The sequence below is a fragment of the Ornithorhynchus anatinus genome, chromosome 7, assembly GCF_004115215.2.
Source record: "Ornithorhynchus anatinus isolate Pmale09 chromosome 7, mOrnAna1.pri.v4, whole genome shotgun sequence".
Classification (NCBI taxonomy): Eukaryota; Metazoa; Chordata; class Mammalia; order Monotremata; family Ornithorhynchidae; genus Ornithorhynchus; species Ornithorhynchus anatinus.
This window is the reverse complement of record NC_041734.1, coordinates 58,196,125-58,221,304: the sequence shown is the minus strand read 5'-3', so window position 1 is coordinate 58,221,304 and position 25,180 is coordinate 58,196,125. Positions and strand designations below refer to the sequence as shown.

General features: G+C 50.3%; 1 protein-coding gene across 2 annotated transcripts in view; it reads right to left on the bottom strand.

The window, feature by feature from the left end:
• Positions 1 to 7,875: 7,875 nt before the first annotated feature.
• Positions 7,876 to 25,180, bottom strand: part of LGR6 (leucine rich repeat containing G protein-coupled receptor 6) — a 141,897-nt gene continuing 124,592 nt past the window's right edge. For both annotated transcript variants that reach the window (XM_029068430.2, XM_029068432.2), the window contains 3 exons: positions 22,147 to 22,343; positions 14,701 to 14,781; positions 7,876 to 9,233 (listed from right to left, as the gene is read on the bottom strand). In XM_029068430.2, the coding sequence (XP_028924263.1) occupies positions 7,966 to 9,233; positions 14,701 to 14,781; positions 22,147 to 22,343 (1,546 nt within the window). In that variant the 3' untranslated portion in view covers positions 7,876 to 7,965. The remainder of the gene's footprint in view (positions 9,234 to 14,700; positions 14,782 to 22,146; positions 22,344 to 25,180) is intronic.

The window sequence follows — 25,180 nt, the reverse complement described above, 5'->3', positions numbered from 1 at the left end:
GCAGAGCTGGGACTAGAACCCAGGTCCTTCTGGGAGAGGCAGCGGGGCTGGGAGAGGCAGCGTGGCTCAGTGGAAAGAGCATGGGCTTTGGAGTCAGGGCTCATGAGTTCGAATCCCAGCTCTGCCACTTGTCAGCTGTGTGACTGTGGGCAAGTCACTTAACTTCTCTGTGCCTCAGTTCCTTCATCTGTAAAGTGGGGATTAAGACTGTGAGCCCCACGTGGGACAACCTGATTCCCCTATATCTACCCCAGCGCTTAGAACAGTGCTCGTCACGTAGTAAGCGCTTAACAAATACCAACATTATTATTATTATTCTGACTCCCAGGCTCGTGCCCTATCCACTAAGCCAGACTGCTTCTCAAGTAAGAGGCAGGGGAGAGAAGAGACTCGAGGGAGGCCGTGGGCTCACCAGGAGAATTAATTTGCAGAACGGCTATTTGGTAAGTTGTTCGGGCTCTTGGTGCCTGTTACTTTGGGAATGTCCAGAATTTTTTGTTTCTTTTGAAAGGCTGCTTCTGCACCCTCCGTTCCTTGGAGACTTTCTGTCCCTACCTACCTACCTCACCCCTGCCACCATACTTTGAAAGCAGCCCAATTCCTCTGGAGCTCTCTCCATCCAGTATCCTCGAGGGAAAAGCCAATGTCTCCTCCATCCCCGGCCCCCACAAATCAGGCCGCAGTGTGCAAGGCAGGTGGGAAGCTGGTAACCAGGCCCACTCCCAGATTGCCACTTCAGTTCCTTACCCTGGTTCTGAAGTTCTGTTCTGTTACCATGAGATGGCAAACAGAGGCTTCCTAGCTTGGGGAAAATTTCTCATAGCTAAACTCTCTCATTCAGGAGGAGAGATGACATCCATGACTGATCTCATAAACACTGCAGATTCCAAGTTCCCCTCTCCTGCTGCCCCACTTCTCCTCACCTCCCCTGCTCCCCCCACAAATGGTCTAAATAGGAACAGATTTTACCACCCACCTTGTGGCTAGACCCTAAGCCAAGGCCAGGCACCAGCTATTTACTTCTCAGCTGCTGTGGGAATTCAGTACACACAAATAAAGCTTCTTTCCATTCCACTGTGTATTTTTCCTTCAGCATGTGCCCCCCGCCCTGCCCCCCTCAACCCCGCAAGCCAGCCTGTTTGGGGTTGGGGGAACCCGGGGGGGTGTCCCTTAGAAACTTGTTGGGCACTTTGGTCAAAATGGGGTGCCGGGGTTGGTTCAGAACCTTGTCCAGAGGGTTCTCAGTTTCCTCTGGGAGAAAAATGAGTGGGGAATTCTCCATATGCGCAGTGCCTGGAAGAGCCATCACAGGCTATCGTTCCTTGACCATCTGCCAGACTACCAGGTCAGCAATGCCCCAGAAGGGTCCAGGCCCCTTCCTCCATTGTTATTTTCATTATGAGGTCAATTAATCAAGTGATCATGTTCATTCATTCGTGCAATCATATTTCTTGAGTACTTACTGTGTGCAGAACACTGTACTAAGCGATTGGGAGAGTGCATTATAACAACAAAGAGACACATTCCCTGCCCACAATGAGCTCACAGACTAGATGGGGAGATGGACACTAATATATATAAATGAATAAATAGATATATACATATGTGCTCTGGGGATGGGAGGGAGGATGAATGAAGGGAGCAAATCAAGGAGATGCAGAAGGGAGTGAGAGAAGAGGAAAGGAGAGGTTAGTCAGGAGATGTGTCTTCAGTAAGTCTTTTGAAGTAGGGGAGAGCAATTATCTCTCTGATAGGAGGAGGAAGGGCATTCCAGGCCAGAGGTAGGATGTGGACAAGAGGTCAGCAGTGAGATAAATGAGATGGAGGTACAGTGAGAAGGTTAGCATTAGAGGAACAAAGTGTGAGGGCTGGGTTGCAGTAGGAGAGTAACAAGGTGAGGTAGGAACGGGCAAGGTGATTAAGTGCTTTAAAGCCAATGGTGAGAAGTTTTTGTTTGATGCAGAGGTGATGAGCAACCACTGGATTTTTTTGAGGAGTGGGGAAACACGGTCTGGAGGTTTTTGAAGGAAAATTATCCAGGTAGCAGACCGGAGTATGGACTGGAGTGGGGAGAGACAGGAGACAGGTCAACAAGGAGGCTGTTGCAATAATCAAGGTGGGATAGAATAAGTGTTTGAATTAATGCGGTAGCAGTCTGAATGGAGATGAAAGGGCAGATTTTGGTGATGTTGTGAGGGTAGAACCGACAGGATCTAGTGATGACTTGAATATGTGGGTGGGACGGGAGAGTGGAGTCAAGGACAATGCCCAGGTTACGTGCTTGCGAGTCAGGAAGGAAGGTGGTGCTGTCAACACTGATGAGAAAGTGAGCGGGAGGTCAGGGTTTGGGTGGGAAGATAAATTCGGTTTTAGCCACATTAAGTTTGAGATGACCTGGAGTACATCCAAGTAGAGATGTCTTGAAGGCAGAAGGAATGCGAGACTGCAGAGAGGGAGAGATGTATTGAGCGCTTATTGTGTGCACAGCACTGTACTAAGGGCTTGGGAGAGTACAATACAACAGTTGGCAGACACGTTCCCTTGCCCACGACGAGCTTACAGTCTAGAAGGGGAGACAGACATTAATAAAAATATATTTTGGATATGTACATAAGTGATGTGGGGCCGAGGGTGAATACAGAGTGCGAATCCAGGGTGATTAGTGGGAAGAACACACAGCCCCAATGACCTACAGCTCTAAGCAACTTCTGTGGGTTCACCCCTCTGGTCCCCTCTGCCCCCTGGAAGGCTTCTGAGGAATGTGTTTCCTTCCCCTTTTCCCTCACAATGTTTGTGGTTCTCTATGCTGCAGGGAGCCAGTTTCAGTTTGAAATTTCATGGTGAAAGGCTTCTCTCCCTAGAACGTCTAAGCAGCAACTAGTTTCCAGAGCCTCTGGGCATATTGTCTAAAGGTAGTTGTCTTCTCCTGTCCCAGGAGAGAGGCAGAGCTAATCCCTCCCACACCCCAACGTTGGCGGGCAGCATAGCCTGAGCCCCAGTAATTGTTGGGGCGAAAGTGAGTCCTTGTGACTTGGACCACAGTGGGCCAGAAGAACTGAATAATAATGATGATTGTTAAACGCTTACTATATGCCAAGCATTGCTTCACCTCCCTTGTTGGATTCTTTTTCTACAGGTCAAGAGGAAGAGGGAAGTGGGGACAGGAAGGTGGAGTTGAGAGTAGAAGGGTAATCACAATAATAGTATTTGTTAAACCCTTACTATATGGCAAGCATTGCTTCACCTCCCTTGTTGGATTCTTTTTCTACAGGTCAGGAGGAAGAGGGAAGTGGGGACAGGATGGTAGAGAGAGTTGAGAGTAGAAAAGTAATCACAGTAATAGTACTTATTAAGCATTTACTATGTGCCAAGCATTGTAATAAATTCAGGGGTAGAGAAAAAGATAATCAGGTCAGACACAGTCCCCGCCCACAGCAGGCTCACAGTCTAAAGGGGAGGGACAACAGTTATTGAATCCCCATTTGACAGAGGAAGAAATAATAATACTGGCCTCTGTTAAGCACTTACTATGTAACAAGCCCTGTACTAAGCATTGAGTTAAATCAGGTAGGACACAATCCCTGTCCCTCATGGGGCTCAGTCTAAAGAGGAAACTGAGGCATAGAGAAATGAAGTGACTTACCCAAGGTCACTCAGCAGGCAAGTGGCAGAGCCAGAATTAGAACTTAGGTCCCCTGATTCCCAGGCCCAACCTTTTTTTTTTTAATGGTATTTGTTAAGGGCTTACTACATGCCAGCTACTGTACTAAGTGCTGGAGTAGGATGCAAGAGAATAAGGATGGGCACAGTCCATATCCCACATGGGGCTCACAATCTTAATCTCCATTTTACTGAGGAAGTAAATGAGGCACAGAGAAGTTAAGTGACTTGCTCAAAGGTCACACAGCAGACAAATGGCAGAGCCGGAATTAGAACCCAAGTCCTTCTGACCCCCAAGTTCCTGCTCTTTCCAGTAGGTAACTCCGCTTCTCTCTAAGCCATGCTGAAGATTACTCACCAGACATATGCAGCAAAGGGCAGAAAGCAAAATTAGGACAAAGGGTTTGGGAAGGGGGTATGTGTAATTCAGCCTTTCATTTTCCAGTCCCATCCCAAGCACCCCAGAACACAGAGAGGAATTTCATCAAGAGCAAAGTCCATTTTGCCCATCCAGTCCAGCTCTGAGGGATGTTCCCTGGATCCCTCAAGCAAAATAACCAGTTCCTGGAGCTGTCTGGGCTTGATCTTCCTAGCTCCGGAACACCTCTCACCCCACTGGCCCTCCTCTAGCCACCACAGGGAGGCCGAACAAGACAGGATTCAGTGCCAGCCCCGGGGAGGACATTCCAACCAGCCGGCCCCTTCTCAAATCCCTCAAGCATCCCTCGTTCCTCTGCTGGCCCCAGATGCAGTGGAAAAGAGTTGCTTGGACACGCGGGAGACTTCAGTGACATTTTATTATACCGAGGAATCCAAATATTTACATCCCAATAATGCTTATACTTTATACAACTGGGGAGGGGATGGAATTAAAAGTCAGAGAGGCTACAACTAGGGAGGGGGTGGAATTAAAAGTCAGGGAGGCAGAGAGAACGAAACAGAGGTAACTTACCCTCCACTCCCTCCTTCTCTCTGCTACAAGCAAGAGGACCGGTGAACAGGAGCAACATCGAAAGGAAAGCTAAGGAACCCAGATGATCCAAAAATGAGAAAATCCAACCCTGGATCACAGAGGCACAACTAATTCCCCAGCAGCCATGGACAAGAAGTTACACTGCATATTGAAAGACAGAGTCAGCACACTGTGTATTGATTTCCCGAACACGAGCTAGGGCTATGGGGAGAGCGGCATCATACTGTGAGGCTACAGGAAGCGGACATGCAGGCTATCACTTCAGAAAGAGCAACATTGTCTACGTGGGGACAATCCCGCTCACAACCAGCCATCGGGGCTGGGAGAAACAGAGACAGAGCTGTGAACACGCACACCCCATCCCACTGCAGGAGATGGGAAATCCTTTGAACGTGGGAAATGTTCCCCAAAGCAAGAGACTCTAACCCAGTTTGACTCTTTAGTCCCAATCTCATAATGATAATAATGATAACAGTAATAATAGTAATCATTCTGGTATTTAAGTGCTTACTATGTGCCAGACACTGTACTAAGCACTAAGTGGATATAAATTAATTAGGTTGGACATAGTCCATGACCCACAGAGGGCTCACAGTCTCAATCACCATTTTACAGAACCACAAAGAAGATAATCAACTTCCACGTGGGGTTCACAGTTGTAATCCCCATTTTGCCGATGAGAGAACTGGGGCACAGAGAAGTTAAGTGATTTGCCCAAGGTCACACAGCAGGCAAGTGGCAGAGCCAGGATTAGAACCCAGGTCCTCTGACTCTCAGGCACACGCTCTTTCCACTAGGCCATCCTGTTTCTTAGACACACTAATAATATTTATGGTACTTAAGTGCTTACTATGTACCAAGCACTGTACTAAGTGCTGAGATAGATACAAGATAATTAGATTGGACACAGTCCCTGTCCTACATAGGGTTCACAGTCTAAGTAGGAGAGAGCAGGATTTAATGCCTATTTTACAAATGGAAGCACTACCCTGCGTCCAGGTAACCCAGGCCACATTTCCAGACAATACCTTGGGTTTATACAAAGATTGTGATGGGGGAGAAGGGGAAGGAAAGGGAATTAGGGAGGGCATCTGTTAGGGAGCAGGTTCTGGGACTTGGGATTCTTGCTTTTCCCTACTGTTCAGAGAGCCTTTCCAACATCCTCTTCCACCTAAACCCCCAGAGGAAGTGAGGAATGAGAGTGGTGGGGGGAGTGGGATGGGGACAACTGGGTCAGTGGACCCAATATTTCCTAATGACGATGGACTCGCTATCACATGACTCAGTGACCCCGGTGGGGAGTCCCAGTGGGGATTGATCCCAGGAAAGGAAAACCGTTCAGTTTGGATCAATGAGTCCCTCCGGCCCAGATCAGCATCTCCAGTTGGGATGCCTGGGTCAAGGGATCGAGAACTGTGCCTCTCTCTGTCTCCTTCAGTATCAGATCAAGCAGCAGCCAGTGCCAGCCTCCAGAGTCAAACTCCCTACCCAAGACTGCACTGATTCCTGAGCTTCTAGGCTGCTAGGTCCGACACCGGGGGTGATGATGAGGCTTTAGGGATTTGGTGATATCCTGACCTCACTAAGGGGAGGGGGTTAGACTTAGGCCACCTGCAACATTTCTGTAGAAAAGTGCAAAATGCGCCATTTAACTCTAAGCCACTAGGCAAATGCCCAAATGTCCCCTAGGGTCCCCTAACCTGCCTTCCCCTAAGAGCTGAGGCCTCAAATCTGAGTTGAGCTGGAGTGGATAACTAGGGCCAGCTGAGCTGGAAGAGGCCGCACACTAAACAACCCGGGAGTCAAGACTGCTTCCAAGAGTGAAACAGCAGGGAGATCAGCTGCTCATTCCACTTGACTTCTCTTTCTACTGAAGCTCTCTTTTCCTGGCTCTGGGTATGACTGGGGACAGAGACCAGCCAGGAGGTGGAAACTCGGCAGACAGCTTCTTGAACTGGGAGACCAACCTCCAGAGTCTCATGCTGCTCCTGACTTGTGTGATTTGGGACAAAACCTTTCCCTTCCCTGTTCCTCGGTTTCCCTAAATAGGCAGACTAATCTCTGCTTCTCTTTCTCTTTCCTGGAGGTGGAATGCAGGGGAAGGAGATCACCTTGGGTTAGTGCTTTGAATTCCCTGGATGATCCACGAGATGATGAGTCGCTTTAATAAGGGACGTGGAGCGGTGGCTGGAGGACACGTCGAAGACCTGGACCTAGAAGAGGGCAGAACGTGGAGTGGAAGAAAGGCCCAGATAGGGCTGGCAGAGTGCACGGGATCACAACGGGAAAGAAGAAATGACCCGAGCAACAATAATAACCACGGCATTTGTTAAGCACTTACTATTTGCCAAGCACTGCACTAAGTAGGTAGATATAACCAGGCCAGACGCAGTCCCTGTAGCACATGAGGCTCACGGTCTAAGTAGGAGAGAGAACAGGTATTTGATCCCCATTTTACAGATGAGTAAACTGAGACCCAAAGAGGTGAAGTGACTTGCCCGAGGTCACATACTAGGCATGGGGCAGAGCCAGAATTAGAACCCAGATCCTCCGATGCCCGGGCCCGTGCTCTTTCCACTGGGAACACGTCCCAGGCAGGGAGTGAGGCTCTAGGCAGGAAAGAATAATCTAAATCCATTCCAGGTGCTCCCTGGCTTTTCTCCCTTTGGGATATTTTAGAGGTGGTACCAAGATGGGGGAAAGGATCTGGGGTTCCGAAACAGCAACCCCTGTTGCTGCCCGCACATCTCCCCGCATCTCTGGCTCGGGACCTGTTCTGGCCATCCTCTGGGCTCCTCCCGTCACACCGTTCCTGTCGCACTTACCTTCTCCCTCTTACTGATGGTGGGAGCTTCTGTGGAGATGGAGCTCAGTTTACTATGGGTTCTGCCTGGGGGTTCTCTGCCCACCCTAACCACGAAGCAGGAATTGCAGCTGCCTCCCCCATCCTACCGCAGGATCTCACCTGAGAGTCTGGTGGACTTCCTGGCCAGGGTGTCTGTGTCCTTTTTCATGTGCTCTGCAGGCCAACTTCTTCTCCCCCTTCAGTGGTAGGAGGTCTTCTCCCTGAGGCATCCAGCACCTATTTTTCCCACTGCCTTCCCGAAATGGCCTCCTCTAAGGAAGCAGGGAGGATGGGACTTAGCCAAGGCAGATGGGAATGGGGTCAGGCAGGAAGAGAGGAGCTCAGGCACCTAGAGTGCCCTAGCATGGACCAAGGCCAGACCACATGGTTTCCTTTTGGTTTTATTTATTTAATAAGCGGCGATTGTACACGGAGAAAAAAGAGCCCCAGGGCAGGGAGAGAGATGGAGGAGGCGAGGAAGTCGGGGTTATAAATGCGTGGTGAAGGCCGGAAACGAGGGCCGGACACCACGGCCGAGGCTCCCGCTCACCGGCACCGCCCCCTCTGCCACCAACAGCAGTTCTTCTTCAGTGAGGTGGGCCGGGGCCCCGGCGAAACGGCCGCCCTCCAGCCCCACAAAATGGCCGCCCTCCAGCCCCAGGGCGGGGCCGGCCGGCTGCTGGCAGGTTATGAGGGTCACTGAGGGGAAGCTGTAGCCCTCTAGGCCGGCAGGAGCCCCCATCCGGTGCTCCGGGGCCTCCAGAACGAGATCGATGTCAGAGAAGGCGACCAGAGCTTGGGTGGAATCGCAGGAACTCTTCTCCAGCTCTTCCGAGGCGAAGGAGGGCGGGCCGGAGGCCCGGGCCCGCAGCAACAGCAGCGGCAGCAGCCTAAGGTCCTCCCGAAAGTGCGGATTGAAGAGGAGGTAGAGCAGGGGGTTGAGACAGGCGGGCAGGGGCAGCACCACGAGGAGGACTGACTTGATGACCTCGGGAGTGACGGGGAAGAGGTTGAGCATGGAGGAGAAGCTGAGGAAGGCCACCGGGCAGTAGAGGAGCCCGTCGGCAAAGATGAGCCAGGCCACGTGCTTGACCATGGCACAGTCCCACACCGCGTCCATGTCTCCCCGGAGCAGGTCGCAGTAGAGCTTGATGTAGGCGCCGGTGATGATGAGAAAGCAGAGGGAGTTCATCATCACCAGAGCCACGGCGAAGCCCAGGGCGGCCGGGCGGCCCTCGGGGAGCGAGTAGGGCAGGCACAGCGGGGAAGCCCCGTATTCCCCGATGGACGACAGGGGCAGGGCCGCGGCCAACGTGGCCAGCGCCAGGCACCCCAGGGCTCCGGCCTTCACGCTGCCCAGGGAGGGCGTCTTGCCGTAGGCCCGCACGCAGGACACGGAGACGCTGCACTGGACCGCAGCCAGGGTCAGCAGCAGCACCGAGGCCTCCGAGGCCAAGATGGCCAGGAAGCCGGTAGCACGGCAGCCCAGCCCGGTCTCCCAGCGGGCCCCGTACTGGGCAAACTGGCCAAAGGTCAGGGCGTCCACACAGGCCAGCACGCCGCAGGAGAGGCCCGTCAGGGTGTTGACCCCCGCGAGGGCGCCCACCACAAATTTGACCGGGGACAGGTGGGCCGGAGAGGCGAAGACGGCCAGCAGGACCAGCCCGTTGCACAGCACCGAGAGCAGCACGATGGTCCAGACGCCCAGGCGGATCACCCAACTGTCGAACAGGTGTTCGCACGGCTTGAAGGGTCCTGTGGGGGACAGTGGCCCAGAAGGACCAGTTAGGCTCCAGATGTGGTGGTCAAAGTCAACTTTATAGAGTCACCGTTCCACTCAGCAGAGGCTCCAACGTCTGATGCTCCATCTCCTATGAGCCGGGTACCCTCTATGTGGACTTTTTCACAGCGGGCCCGAGCTGGGGACCTGCCTTCTGTAGCTCGCTGTGGGCAGGGAACACATCTGCTAATTCTGTTATATTGTGGTCTCCCAAGCGCTTAGTACAGTGCTCTGCACATAGCAAGTGTTCAATCAATGGCATTGATTGATTTCCCTTGGCAATTCTCCCACTGTGGGGCATCCACAACCCAGAACAACCCTCTCTCTATTCCCTCACCCGAGGCACAGGACCCGGAACCACCCTTTCTCTCTGCCTCGCTAGGGGCCCGTCTCTCTGATCTACTCTATAACTTACTGCCATGAATTTGTAGTTCACAGGTTTTGCTACGCTGTAATCGCTAGTGAGCTACTCATTTCTCACTAGCTGGGACCGGGAGTCAGAGGTCATGGGTTCGAATTCCAGCTCCACCACCTGTCAGCTGTGTGACTGTGGGCAAGTCACTTAACTTCTCTGTGCCTCAGTTCCCTCATCTGTAAAATGGGGATTAAGACTGGGAGCCTCACGTGGGACAACCTGATTACCCTGTATCTACCCCAGCGCTTAGAACAGTGCTCTGCACATAGTAAGCGATTAACAAATACCGACATTATTACCTTTAAATTCTGGTGCTTCCCCCACCTCTAATTTATTTTGGTGCTTGCCTCCCCACCCAGACCCGAAGCTCCTTGCAGGCAGGGATCGTGCCTACCAACTCTATTGCTCTCTCCGCAGCACCTAGTATACTGCTCTGCATCCAGTACTCAGTAAATATTATGATTGACTGAGTTACTGGTCTAGTGTACCTCAGTCTCATCCATCTCGCCGCCGACCACTCACCCACATCCTGCCTCTGGCCTGGAATGACGTCCCTCTTCATATCTGACAGACAATTACTCTCCCCCACTTCAAAGCTTTATTGAAGGTATATCTCCTCTAAGTGGCCTTCCATGACTAAACTTTCTTTTCCTTTTCTTCCACTCCCTTCTGTGTCACTCTGACTTGCTCCCTTTATTCATCCCCCGCCCTCAGCCCCACAGCACTTGTGTACTTATCTGTAACTTTTATTTATTTATATTAATGTGGCTCCCCGATAGACTGTAAGCTCCTTGTGGGCTGGGAATGTGTCTGTTATACTGTTCTACTGAACTCTCCTAAGCGCGTAGTACGGTGCTCTGCACACAGTAAGACCTTAATAAATGCGATTGACTGACCGAGTAGGTGCCGCCCAAACCTCGGAGCCAGAAGCCTTGGGCTTCAGCTTTTCCCTGGGAGCCTGTACGAACTTTCAGGCCACTGTTTCAGGCTTCGACAACTTGCGGCCCACAGATGCTTCCTGTGTGGCGTGCCTGGTGGTCGCTCAGGCCTCACTGCTCTTATCCCTGCTCCAAATCCCAAGTCACCTCCTGGGCCTGGTCACTCTCTCCAATCCCTCTCACGTCTCCCTCCCTCGGGCAGCTGGAGCACCCGGGCAGGGGATGAGACGGTTCCTCTGCTGGAGGGAAGAGAAGCAGCACAGACAAAAATGGCCCTGGTCGCCTAGCATGCCCCTACCCTCCCACCCTCAGGGCCACGGCCTGGCCACTCCTCGCTTTAGCATTCTACTTATTCATTCACAAGTCCATCTTCCCACTCTCTTCTTCTCTCGACTGTAATCCCCTCTCTATACTGTATGCGCCTTAATTAATTAATAATAATGGTATTTATTAAGTGCTTACTATGTGCCAAGGACGGTACTAACCACTGGGTTAGATACAAGATATTCAGGTTTGACACAGCCCACGTGGGGTTCACGGTCTAAGTAGAGAGAGTAGGATTTAATCCTCATTTTACAGATGAGGAAACTGAGGCACAGAGAAGTTAAGTGAGTTGCCCAAGATCACACAGCAGAGGAGTGGCAGAGCTGGGATTAAAACCCAGGTCTTCTGACTCCCAGGCCCATGTTTTTTTCCACTAGGCCATGCCGCTTCCCTACGGGCAGATCTTGTCTACCATCTCTGTTGTACTGTAGTCTGCACACAGTGCGTTATCAGTAAATATCATTGGTTGACTGATTAATTCTTCCCTCTATCTGTCCTATAATAATAATAATAATAATGGTATTTGTTAAGCGCTTACTATGTACCAGGCACCGTTCTAAGTGCCAGGGTAGATGCACGGCAATCAGGTTGTGAGGCGCACACTCTTAATCCCCCTTTTACAGATGAAGTAACTAAGGCAAAGAGAAGTCAAGTGACTTGCCCAAGATCACACAACAGACAACAGGTGGAGCTGGGATTAGAACCCACATCCTCTGACACCCAAACCTGTGCTCTTGCCGCTAGGCCAAGCTGCTTTTCTAGTATCTAGTACTTTAGTGTCTGACTCTTTTGCTAGATCGTAAGCTCCTTGAGGGCAAGGGATCGTATCTTTTCACTCCACTGTACTCTTCCAAGAGCTCAGTACAGTGCTCTGCACTGGATATCAAAGACTGATAGATTAACAGTCACAGTACTGAGCTCCGGGGCCTGAAGGAGTTAAATAAAATTTCCAAAGGGGCTTAACTTCCTCTCAGGGAGCGGCCTGTGTTTGGGAAGAAACTGATTCACTAAACAGTTCTCAGCCCAGATCCTCTAGTGACTCATCTTGTGAAGGTTGAGTGAGGAGAGATTCCCCCTACGCTTGTTCCAGGTGTGGGGGCACTATCAGAGGGGAGGCAAGCCAGTGTCCAGGGTCCCTGAGATAAGCGGATCTCACCTGGCAGCCTTCAGGACAAGTCAAAAAAAGAGTTTGGGTGTTTGAGGAGCTGGTTCCGATGCTTGAGGAAAACTGAAAATACCCCGACTTCCATGTCTGGTGTCCGGTCTGGGAGTTTTGAGAGCTCGCAAAATGCACGTGCCCCTGATTGCGGCACTACAGAGAAGCCCCTCCCTGCCTCTGCACCACACCACTGCCTGAACACATCCTAGCGGGATGCCAAGAAGAGGGTCTCAACAGGACCCGGACCCTGGCTCAGGCTCCTCAGTGGATTCTTCTTACCTTGCTCCCAGAAAAATCAACCTATTCTGGAGCATTAAGTAAATTAAAGAAACCCTCAAGCCTCTCTGTCCCTCTAAATAATGAGCAGGGGTTCCAATTCTTCCTCTGCCTCACGACTCTGGTTAATCAATCGGTCAATCAAGCAGTAATATTTACTGAGTGCTTACTGCATGCCGAGCACTGGACTAAGCATTCCGGAGAGAATACAATAGCTAATTCTGTTGTATTTGCCCAAGAACAAGTACTTCCTGTATGGTGCAGTAGATAGAGCATGGGACTGGGAGTCAGAAGGACATGGGTTCTAATTCCATCTCCCCCATTTATCTGCCTTGTGGCCTTGGGCAAGTCATTTCACTTCTCTGTGCCTCAGTTCTCTCATCTGCAAAACGGGGATTAAGACTGTGAGCCCCATGCAGGACAGGGACTGTGTCCAATCCGATTTGCTTGTGTACACCCCAGCACTTAGTAATGATGATGATGATATTGGTATTTGTTAAGCGCTTACTATGTGCAGAGCACTGTTCTAAGCACTGGGGTAGATAAAGGGTAATCAGGTTGTCCCACGTGAGGCTCACAGTCTTCATCCCCATTTTACAGATGAGGGAATTGAGGCACAGAGAAGTGAAGTGACTTGCCCACAGTCACACAGCTGACAAGTGGCAGAGTCGGGATATAGTACAGTGTCTGGCATATAGTAAGCACTTAAATACCATAATTATTATTATTACAGTAAATGCTCAATAAATAAAATTTGTTGATTGATTACAACAGAATTTGTAGGCACGTTCCCTGCCCACAGTACAGTTTAGAGGGGGTTGTCACAAACTCTCTGAGCCTCGGTCTCTCCCTCCTCTTTGAAATGGGGAGAATACCCTCTCCCCCGACCCAGTTTCTATGACTCCGCTCCTGGAGGCAGAAAGCTCTGAGATAAGACCAGGTCACCTACATCACTGAAGAAAAGGGACCTAGAAATTCAGAATCTGCCACTCTCATTTAGTCAGTCAGACAATCGTATTTATTGAACACTTACTGTGTGCACAGCACAGTACAGCACAGTACAAAGAGCTTGGGAGAATACAACACAACAACATAACAGACACATTCCCTGCCAATTAGGAGCTTGTGGAGTCTGCAATCCTAGGGCTGAATTATCCTTTCCACAGCCTTCTTCCACCTTTTAGGAAAGCCATTTAGACATTCACTTGGGTTCAGTGACATTGGGGCCCTTTGAAACGACCTATTCCCCTTTCCCCTTCAATGGTTTCTTAGGAGAGTCTAGCTTTCAGAAGCCAAATTCTTAAACCTCATATCACCCCCCCCCCAAAAAAATCTCTAGTGGTCACCTATCAACCTTCGAATCAAGCAAAAACTCCTCACTGTTGGCTTCAAAGCTTTCCTTCACCTTGATCCCTCCTACATCACCTCCCTTCTCTCCTTCTACAGCCCAGTCCGCACACTCCACTCCTCTGCCGCTAACCTCCTCACTGTGCCTTATTCTCGCCTGCCCCGCCGTCGACCCCTGGCCCACGTCCTACCTCTGGCCTAGAACGCCCTCCCTCCTCACATCTGCCAAACTAGCACACTTCCCCCCTTCAGAGCCCTACTGAGAGCTCACCTCCTTCAGAAGGCCTTCCCAGACTGAGCCTCCTTTTCCTCTGCTCCTCCTTCCCTCTCCATCGCCCCTCCTCCTCCCCGCGCCACAGCATTTGTGTATATATGTACATATTTATCATTCTATTTATTTTATTAATGATGTGTATATATCTATAATTCTATTTATTTACATTGATGCTATTGATGTCCACTTGCTTTCTTTTGTCATCTGACTCCCCCCTTCTAGACTGTGAGCCCGTTGGGTAGGGATTGTCTCTGTTGCCCAAATTGTACTTTCCAAGTGCTTAGTACAATGCTCCGCACACAGCGAGCGTTCAATAAATACGACTGAATGAATGAAAATAAACCGGAAGGGGCAGAAAAATTTGGAACGCCTCCAGTTCTCCGATCTGGCACCTGGAGGCTCTGGGAGGTCAGGGTTCCGGGAACCCGGAGGAGCCATCCATCTGGGTCCATTACTTGCCACAGGCCTGTTCTCTCATCTAAGACAGTGGCTCTTCTCTTCCCTGAGTGAATTTAGAGAACATTCATAATGCAGGTGGCAGTGGATTTTCATATTCTCTGAAGATAGGACAAGAGGCTTAAATGGCAGCTGGAGGAATTCTGATCAGACGTGAGGAAGAACTTGGCCAAACATCCTCTTCCCGCTTCCCCTCCTCCCTCCCTCCACACGCAAATCTCCGGTCAGCAAAATCTCGTGCTCTGCCTCTCACCTGGACTTGGGCTGCACTGGACAGTGGGGTGCAGCTTGGAGTCCTCCATCTCCAGTTGGAAATCATCCAGGTCCAGGTCATCTAGGTGGGAAAAGGAGAGAGGGGATCAGTCTCCCATTAACTTGTCTTCTGTGTGACCATGAGCAAGTCGCTTAACTTCTCTGTGCCTCAGTTTTCTCCACTGTAAAATGGGGACCTGTAACCTCTTCTCCCTCCTACTTAAGCAGTGAGCCTACGTGGGACCCGGACTGTGTCCGACCTGTTTATCTTATATCTACCCAGCGCTTAGTATGGTGTTTAGCACATTGTAAGTGCTTAATCGATACCAGTTATTAATAACCGTGGTATTTGTTAAGCGCTTACTTTGTGTCAGACACTGTACTAAACGCTGGGGTGGATACAGCCATCTTGGATACCGGCATCTCGGGTTGACTACGGTCTCTGTCCCACATGGGGCTCACAGTCTCACTCCCCAATCTGCAGATGAGGTAACAGAGACCCCGAAGAGTGAAGTGTCTTGTCCAAGGTCACACAGCGGACAAGTGGCAGACCTGGGATTAGAACCCAAATCCTTCTGATTCCCAAGCCCGTGCTGCTTCTGTGCCGACTCTGTACTTATGAACTCAAAAGTACCTCTAGCCCTTCTGTACATATCTATTTACGTAGCCTGGTTCTTAAGCACTCATTCATCTATACAGCCATCTCCTCCCTCTTATCTCTGAATTATTTTAGTGTGTTTCCCCTTCCTAATAATAATAATGTTAGTATTTGTTAAGCGCTATGTGCAGAACACTGTTCTAAGCGCTGGGGTAGATACAGGGTAATCAGGTTGTCCCACGTGAGGCTCACAGTCTTCATCCCCATTTTCCAGATGAGGGAACTGAGGCACAGAGAAGTTAAGTGACTTGCCCACAGTTACAAAGCTGACAAGTGGCAGAGCCGGGATTTGAACCCATAACCTCTGACTCCCAAGCCCGTGCTCTTTCCACTGAGCCACGCTGCTTCTCGTAGATGACCTGCTACCGAGGCAACGAAGCCTGGTAGAATGAACATAGGATTGGGAGTCAGGAGACCTCAGGTTTTAATCTCTGATCTGTGGTGCGTTTTTGAATAAATCACTTAACCTCTCTGAACTTCAGTTTCTCATTTAATATGGGGATAGATCCTGCTCTTCCTTCTTCTTAGATTGTGAACCAGTTATGCTGCAGGGAATGCATCTGATCCGAATGTCTTGTACGAATAATACCACTGATAAATACCATTATTAGCATGACTCGGTGGAAAGAGCACGGGCTTGGGAGTCAGAGGTCGTGGGTTCTAATGCCAGCTCCGCCGCTTGCCAGCGGTGTGACTTTGGGCAAGTCACTTAACTTCTCTGTGCCTCAATTACCTCATCTGTAAAACGGGGATTAAAACTGTGAGCCCCATGTGGGACTACCTGATCACCTTGTATCCCCCAGCGCTTAGAACAGTGCTTTGCGCATAGTAAGCGCTTAACAAATACCACCATTTATTTTATTTATAAAGAGAAGCCATGTCAGGGGAGAGAGACTGAGAGACTGACTGATTGATTGACTGATTGGTTTTCCTCGCTCTCAGAAAGAACTTTTTCTTTCAGAAACTCTTTTATGGACCAAAGAGCTAGCTGGCAAAGCCAAGATATTTTCTCCGGGCCTGCGATAACATTTCTCTTAACACGACCATTCCTACCATGGGGCCTCTATCCATCAATCGGTGAATCAGTCATATTAATTGAGCACTTACTGTGTGCAGTCTGTAAGCTCATTATGGGCAGGGAATGTGTCTGCTAAATCTTTTGTATTATTCTCTCCCAAGTGCTTAGTACAGTACTTTGCACATAGTAAGCACTCAATAAGTACCACTGATGAAGTGATTGATTGATTGATTGCAGAGCACTATACTAAGTACTTTGGAGAGTAGATACGTTCCTGGCCCAGAGTGAGCTCATAATGTAGTGGGCGAGACAGACGTTAATTTAAATAAATGTTAGCTGTGGGGCTGAAAGAGGGGTGAATAAAATGTGCAAATCCAAGGGCAAGGGCGATGCAGAAGGAAATAGGAGAAGAGGAGATGTGGGCTCAGTTGGGAGAGGCTCTAGGAAGAGATGTGCCTTCAGTAAAGCCTTGAAGAGGGGGAGTGTGAAGATGTGTCGGATATGAAGGGAGAGGGACTTCCAGACCAGAGGCAGGACAGGGGTGATGTCCCAGGTGGGTACCAAGTGAGAAATGGTGCCCTGTCTGGACCAAAGCTGGGGCTAGGCATCCTTGAGTCTGGGATGATGGAATGGTATCCCTTAGGGCCTCCACGGCTCCATGTTGGGTAATAAACCACCATCAGACATTACCCCTCGCTTCACTTCACTATGCTTCAGTTCCCTCATTTGCAAAATGGTTATTCAATACCTGCTCTCCCTCCTTCTTAAACTGTGAGCCCCATGTGGAACAGAGACCTGATTAACTTGTACCTACACCAGTCATTAGGACAGTGTTTGACATGTAATAAGCACTTAACAAATACCATAATAATAATAATTATTGTCACTCCTTGTCTATCAGCGATATTCATTGAGTGCTTCCTGTGTGAAGAATACTATGCCAAGGACTCTTGGGTGTGTACAAGACTTGGGAGACATGGTCCCTGCCCACAAGAAGCTTAGAGTGTAGAGAAGTCATTCTTTTTTGTCATACAAGATTTTCACCCCCTTTGTATATTCTGGGCACTCAACAGCCACAGAAAAACTCAGAGAGAACATTCAAAGAAGTTGGCCAAAGACCCAGAGAGACATCCCATGGTTACAGAGCAAATTAGGAGCTCAAAAGAAACTCTGAGATGTAATAATAATGTTGGTATTTGTTAAGCGCTTACTATGTGCCGAGCACTGTTCTAAGCGCTGGGGTAGACATAGGGGAATCAGGTTGTCCCACATGGGGCTCACAGTCTTAATCCCCATTTTACAGATGAGGGAACTGAGGCACAGAGAAGTTAAGTGACTTGCCCACAGTCACACAGCCGACAAGTGGCAGAGCTGGGATTCGAACTCACGAGCTCTGACTCCAAAGCCCGTGCTCTTTCCACTGAGCCACGCTGCTTCTCCGTAAGAGCACCCAGTCAGGACTCTGGACTCAAGGCAATGCTGTTAGGCATAATAATAATAATGTTGGTATTTGTTAAGCGCTTACTATGTGCAGAGCACTGTTCTAAGCGCTGGGGTAGACACAGGGGAATCAGGTTGTCCCACGTGGGGCTCACAGTCTTAACCCCCATTTTACAGATGAGGTAACTGAGGCACAGAGAGGTTAAGTGACTTGCCCACGGTCACACAGCCGACAAGTGGCAGAGCTGGGATTTGAACTCATGGCCTCTGACTCCAAAGGCCGGGCTCTTTCCACTGAGCCATGGCATCTTGAATGGGCCAGAATTTCCTCGAGTTTTGAAGGACAGCACAGGGTTTCCGATGAATCTTGGCAGCCTAAGGGCTCTCAGAGATAGGATGAGCTCGCGTCCTGCTGACACCCAGCATTATAAATTATTTATTTATATTAATGTCTGCCTCCCTCTATAGACCTCAAGGTCATTGTGGGCAGGGAATACGTCTGTTAGCTCGGTTGTACTGTGAATCCCGACTCTGCCACTTGTCAGCTGTGTGACTGTGGGCAAGTCACTTAACTTCTGTAAAATGGGGCTTAACTGTGAGCCTCACTTGGGACCACCTGACTACCCTGTATCTATCCCAGTGCTCAGAAGAGTGCTCTGCACATAGTAAGTGCTTAACAAATACAGCGTGGCTCACTGGAAAGAGCACGGGCTTTGGAGTCAGAGGTCATGGGTTCGAACCCCAGCTCTGCCACTTGCCAGCTGTGTGACTTTGGGCAAGTCACTTAACTTCTCGGTGCCTCAGTTCCCTCATCTGTAAAATGGGGATTAAGACTGTGAGCCCCACGTGGGACAACCTGATTCCCTTGTGTCTACCCCAGCGCTTAGAACAGTGCTCGGCACATAGTAAGCGCATAACGAATACCAAATACCAACATTATTATTATTATTACTCTCCCAAGTGCTTAGTACAGTGCTCTGCACATACTAAGTACTCAATAAATATCATTGATTGATTGATGTGCACCACTGACCAGATTACAAGTTTTTGCCCTGACTCATGCCTTAGTTTCCCACCCTGCAAAAGTGGAGACAAACTCTATGAACTCTCTTTCCCTCGGGGACATTGGGGAAAAAAAACCAAACTGACTGCCAAGATTGAAACAAGAGGAACTGGGCTCAAGTGGAAGCAAGAGAAAGTTCAGTTAAACAGTACGGAGAAGTTTCTGATGAGACACCAGAAAAGGCCACCGAGAGAGGCTGGGTGGAATCTCCATCCCTGGAGAGCTTTCAAATTAGGATCAACATCTGCCTGACTTGGATGATTTAAGCGTCCACCTGCCTTGAGACAGGGGGCCCAACCGGATGACCTCCTGAGGTCCCTGAAAGGCTGAAGATTCTGTGAATAGGTAAATAAAGAGAAGGCTGGTAGAGAACCTAATAAATAGTCAAAGAAGGGTTATTCCATGGGGAGTGATAGTAATAGTAGAAGCAATAGAAAAAGCGTGGCCTAGTGGAAAAAGCATGGGCCTGCGAGTCAGAGGACGAGGGTTCTAATCCTCTGTCACATCTGCTGTGTGACATTGGACAAGTCACTTAACATCTCTGTTCCTCAGTTACCTCATCTGTATAGGGATTAAATCCTACTCTCTCCCACTTAGCCTGTGAGCACCATGTGGGGTGGGGATTGCGTCCAACCTAATTAACATATCTACCCCAGTGCTTAGAACAGTCCTCGGCACAAGCGCTTAGTATAGTGCTCTGCACGCAGTAAGCGCTCAATAAATATGATTGAATGAACATAGTAAGAGCGTAACGAGTACCATAATAGCAATAATATTAAGAGCAGCAGCATCTACTGAATGCTTACTGTGCACCGAACGCTGTACCGTGTTCCGGGAAAGAATTCACAGTTCGAAATTAGACACCATCCCTGGCCCTCAGGGGGCTCCCAATTTAAAATGGCTCAGTGGAAAGAGCTCAGGCTTGGGAGTCAGAGATCATGGGTTCGAATCCCAGCTCTGCCACTTGTCAGCTGTGTGAGTGTGGGCAAGTCACTTAACTTCTCTGTGCCTCAGTTACCTCATCTGTAAAATGGGGATGAAGACAACCTGATTACCCTGTATCTCCCCCAGGGCTTAGAACAGCGCTCTGGACGTAGTAAACGCTCAACAAATACCAACGCTATTATTATTAAAAATTAAAAAAGTGGGGAGAGGGGACTGGTGACAGGCGCATATGGAGAGATGAAACAGTGCAATAAGACAACATGTGGACATGGTCAAATGAGGAAAATAAAAACATGGTGAGCATTTCTCCCCCTAAGTTAGAACAAGAAGAACTGGGGTTAGACTGCAATAAAGAGCAATGCAAATAACTGCGAAGACAAACTTCCTGACAAGAAAAACTGCTGTTGGACTCTGGGAACCGAGGCTGACTGAGGTCGTGGATTGTCCTCCCCTGGAAATCCATAAGACCAGGAGAGATTCCCGACCAGTTGAGCCAGGGGCTGAGGCCACCGTGCGTGGTTGCAGAGGGGAAGGGGCTGACTTTGAAAGCCCTTCCCAGCCTTCAGTTTTTCTTTTGGAATAAGGAAGTCGCCACAGAAGAATTGTGTTAAATCCTCTCCCCCAGCCTCCACTTCTGCTCCAGGTCACTTTATAGGAACCAAGTAGAAGAAAGACCCTTAGGCTACCAGAAAGTGTGAAAGGCTAGGAGTCAGGAAATGACTTTAATCGTCCCAACTCTGTCCCCAGGATGCTATGTGACCTTGGGAAATGTACTTACCCTCTCTGGCCTTTAGTTTCCCCTTTTGAAAAACGGGGAGAGTCATCCCTGCCCCTCCCTGTGGCCTAGGTATGAAGAGAAAGGGGGAAGCTGAGGGGAAAGTGCTTTGGAAAACAACAGTGCCTTAGATGTTGCTGTGGAGAGTGTTACTGTTAAAGGGAATACTCAATGCATCGGGAAACCAAAGCCCTTCCTCTAAGGACACAGAAACCCACCCATACGCCATATGCTGGGGATGCAGAGGTTCTTTGAAATGCAACTGCAAAAACAAAATACAGGGCAGGGACTGTAATGGGTTGAGACAGACACGAGGAGAGGACCAGACGGGATATTAAGTAACCGCTCTGAAAGGGGAAAGGAAATCAAAGCTGGCCGACATGCCACCTCCTGGCTTCTCTCTCAATGGCTCGTCCGCTCCTACAGGAAGCGCCCGGCCCCCGCTCCAACTCTGGACGCTGGGATCCTAAGCCTCGTTGTTCTCGGGCCTTAATACTGGCGGAAAGTTTCACCTACGGTCAGGAAAGTTTCCACTCTTCTCTCCAGCCCTGGGTGGGGGCGGGGGAGAGTTTTGCGGAGTCCAGGAAAATCCCTGGGGATGGATACCTGCCAGGTCTGACACCAGGCCTGGTCTTGGGGTTGGACAATCAGAGCTGGAGCGGGCAGAGAAGATCGACAGGAAGAAGTGGGAGGGGGCCTGAGTCATCAGGGCCTCCCTGACACTCTGAGGCCTGAGGCCTCACCTTTTGCCTTGAAGGGAGTCTAGGCTGTTCTCAGCGTTAGCTCTGGGGAAAAGATACCATGCAAAGTCATAACTCCTTTTAGGTACTTTCGCTGCAAATGGTTTGGATTCCTTCAAGTTCCCTTTTCTACGGTAAGGCTTTCTCTTCTGATCTATTCACAGGGACGGCTCCCCGTCGAACCTGGGAGAGCATCCTTGGCAGTACCCTGTCTTCAGAAGGCTCGCGCTCCCAGGTAAGGCCAGAGTTCAAAGCCTTGTAGCATTTAACCTGCTTGGGATAAGCCCTTTCTGAGAAACTGAGCACGGTTGTGTTCCAGAGCATCGCGTGGGTACAAGTTCTCTGTCCTTGGCCTGGAACAAAAATCGGAGAAATGTTCTAAAGCAGTGCTCCCTGTCTCTCTTCCTCTTTTCTCCCAATCTTCTGCTTCATTTCCTCCAAGTAACGTCCGAGACAGCAGGATATCCCTCAACGAGGCCAAATACCGAGAGCAGGGTGAACGTTACCAATCAGGCTCATTTCTGAAATTCTCTGAAGAGCTCATGGCACTTTCCAGACTCAGTGTCCCCAGATGAAAGTCAGGGAGGCAGGAAAACATGTTTCATCCCTGAGGTGACGCTTTAGGAAGGGCAGTACCAGAGTTACGGACCCCTGGGGCATGCCCTGGCCCCTGTTCAAGGATATTAAACCCACCACGTGGCCTAGCAGGAGGCCACAGACTCCTGAGAAGCAAAACGTTCCCGCCTCTCCCCATCCCAGCCATCCCGGTCAGTTTCCTGATGTTACCAAAGGTTCTCATCTCACTCACAGTGATTTTCGGCATGGCTTGCCAGGAGGCCTGATGTCCTCTTTTGGGCCTCCTCCTCTTCTTCCTCCTCCTCTTCCTCCTCCTCCTCTTCCTCCTCAGGGTTTAGTTCATCAGACTCCCACTGGCTCGAGGTCTTGAAGAAGCCGGCACACACCCCGTATGCGCAGCACTGATAGGCGTATGGGACCTCCAGAACTCTGGGCACGGAGAGAATGTGAAGAGGATACTTAGCCTACTATCGGAGTACTCCCTTATTCATTTATCCATTTTAAAGGGTATTTGTTAAGCCCTAACACTGTGACAGACACTGTGCTGAACGTTAGGACATATGCAAGTTAATCAGGTTGGACATAGTCCATGCCCCATATGGGGCTCACAGTCTTAACCCCAATTTACAGATGTGGTAACTGAAACAGAGAAAAGTTAAGGAACTTGTTCAAGTTCCCACAGCAGATGTGGCAGAGCCAGGACTAGAACCCAGGTCCTCTGACTCCCAAGCCCATGCTTTTTCCACTAGGCCAAACTGCTTCTCTAAGGAACTTTTCCATTCTTGTCATACCTCTCTTTTTCCTCCTCATTGTAAATCATTTGGGGTTGACGGTCTTCCCCACTAAAGCGTGAGCTTCTTTAGAGCAGGGATTGTGTCTTTTATCTCTGAACTTTCCAAAGTGATTGATATAGTGCTTTGCTGACAGGAGGCACCCAGTAAATACTATGGGATTGTTTGATCAGCAGCTGGTGGGGTGAGACCCTAGAGCTCTTCCTACTCTGGCCAAACCATCAGCTTCCTCGCCCCACTGGACTGGGGTGTAGAGGCAGCCTCTGAGCCCTGAGTCCTCCCTGCCACAAAGGGGTGCAGGGAGGGCTCAGAGGCTGCTGTGGGGAACAAGTCAGATAAATCCTTTAAGCCCCTTAATAATAATAATAATGATGATGATGATGATGATGGTATTTGTTAAGCGCTTACTATGGGCCAAGCACTGCTCTAAGCACTGGGGTAGATACAAGGTAATGCGGTTGTCCCACGTGGGGCTCACAGTCTTAATCCCTATTTTACAGATGAGGTTACTGAGGCACAGAGAAGTAAAGTGGCTTGCCAAGGTCACAGAGCAGACAAGCGGCAGAGCCAGGATTAGAACCCATGTCCTCTGACTCTCAAGCCCGTGCCCCTTCCGCTAAGCCACGCTGCACTCAGTTTCTCTTCTTCCTTCCCCCAGGGGCTTTGAAGAAGACTCTCTCCAAGAGCTAAGTCTGGGGTGCGGGGGTGGCGGGGTGAGGGGGATATCTGAGGCTGGAGGAGCTCCACTCTCAGCAGTGGAAACTTCTTCAGAAACTTCAGCGTGTCCTTTCAAAGAAGCGGTCGGCTCTCCTGGCAGGTACGACCTCGTGACAGGATTAGGAAATTCTATCTTCTCCCAAAAGTGCTTTTGCTTTAAGCCAGAGAGCCTGGTTCTGCAGCTTGAGCGGTGTTTACAGACTGACTTCCTCCTGGAGACTCCAGACTGCAGTCTGGTACCCAAAGGTGGGGTGTGTGGTTTGGGGGGTGGGGGTGGGGAGAGCGTGCAGGGGGAGGGTGTGTGTGTGTGTGTGTGTGTGTGAGTGTGTGTGTCAGGGGAGGAGTGTCCGGAGTCGAGCTGAGTTCATAGGCTCAGCTGGGTGAAAGGCAGGTTTGGCCCAGGTGTTGGTGTCTCCCTCTAGAGAAAGTGGGGAGCCAGGAGAGACTGTGGTTGGAGAGAGGGGGAGAAGGAAAGGGCAGACGGGACCTCTCCGTTCTGACTCATGTTCTGAGGGAGATCAAGCTGGGGAGTCCTGCCCCTTCTCCGGTCACCCAAAACTGTGAAGTGAGAGACGGAGGGCTGGCCGGACAACTGGCAGTGTCACCCGTGGCCCAGGAGTTCTGAAGTGGAGCCCCAACAGCCGTTCCTAGCCAGGGCTTCCCTATCTTCCAAAGCAGGGAATGAGCCCTGAGGGGAGAGGAAGGGGGACTTGAAGCTTTGGTGGCGGGGGGAGAGGCTATGTTGAGAGCACTAATTTCAGCACATTTTTGACTTTAAACCAACATGCAAATAAAATCCTAAATAACATTCAAATCAGAACCACTAGATTTTTTTAAAGTCAACAGTTGAGACATTTTCTATCATGGGATTACAGTCCCATTCCTCTTCTCTGGAGAACTCAAAGCACTTTCCTGCCCTCACTCCCTTCCTCCTAGAGGTAAGGCCAGGGCAAGGACCGTGGAAGGGGTAGTTACTCTGAAGGGGTACTCAGACATCTGGAGAAACAGAACCTTGGCATCCGGGCCCCCGGCCCAGCCCTGCCTTCTTCCCTGAGCCACCTTCCCTCTCCAGTCTGCCCTCCGCCCTGCCCTGTGGGTGGGCAGAAGTTGTGGGGGGCTACCCAGGAAGGGTCGGTAGCTACCCGCTGCCTATTCGCCACGGTCCCACCTCTGGCTCATGAGAGATGGTCCCTAGTATCCTCCCCGGCGCAGGCTGGCTTCACTGTTTAATTAATGCCCCCACAGGAACCTCATTAATCTGTAGCAGACAAGACCTGGGCCACACAAACTGAATTTACTGTAGGAAGCCTGGATGTCATTAGCTGGGACTGGCTTCTGAGAATGTTTTCCACTCCTCAGCGCCCGGGGCTTTCGCCTGCTTCCAGGGCTCGGGGGCCTGCGTGCCGATAGAGAGCAGAGGTGCACAGTGGTGGGGTGGAGTGGTGGGAGGGGGAAGGCTAGCCCTGTGGGGGCTGCTGGGCCGTGTTTCTGTACAGAACCCTCCCCGAGTGCCGAGTGCCGAGTGCCATTCAGCCACTATTTCCCTCCCCGTGGTCCCCAAACGTTCCGATTCCCAGGGAACCTTTAGGCTGGGGCTGGGGTCACTTCAGCCCAGAACTCCCACAGATACACATGCCCGCTTCTGTCGGCAGCTGAGCCGGCTGGACCAGCCCCTAAGGACCCCAGAGAGGCTGCTGGGTTGATTCTGGGAAGCAGCACGGCTTAGTGGATAAGAGCACGGGCCGGGGAGTCAGAAGG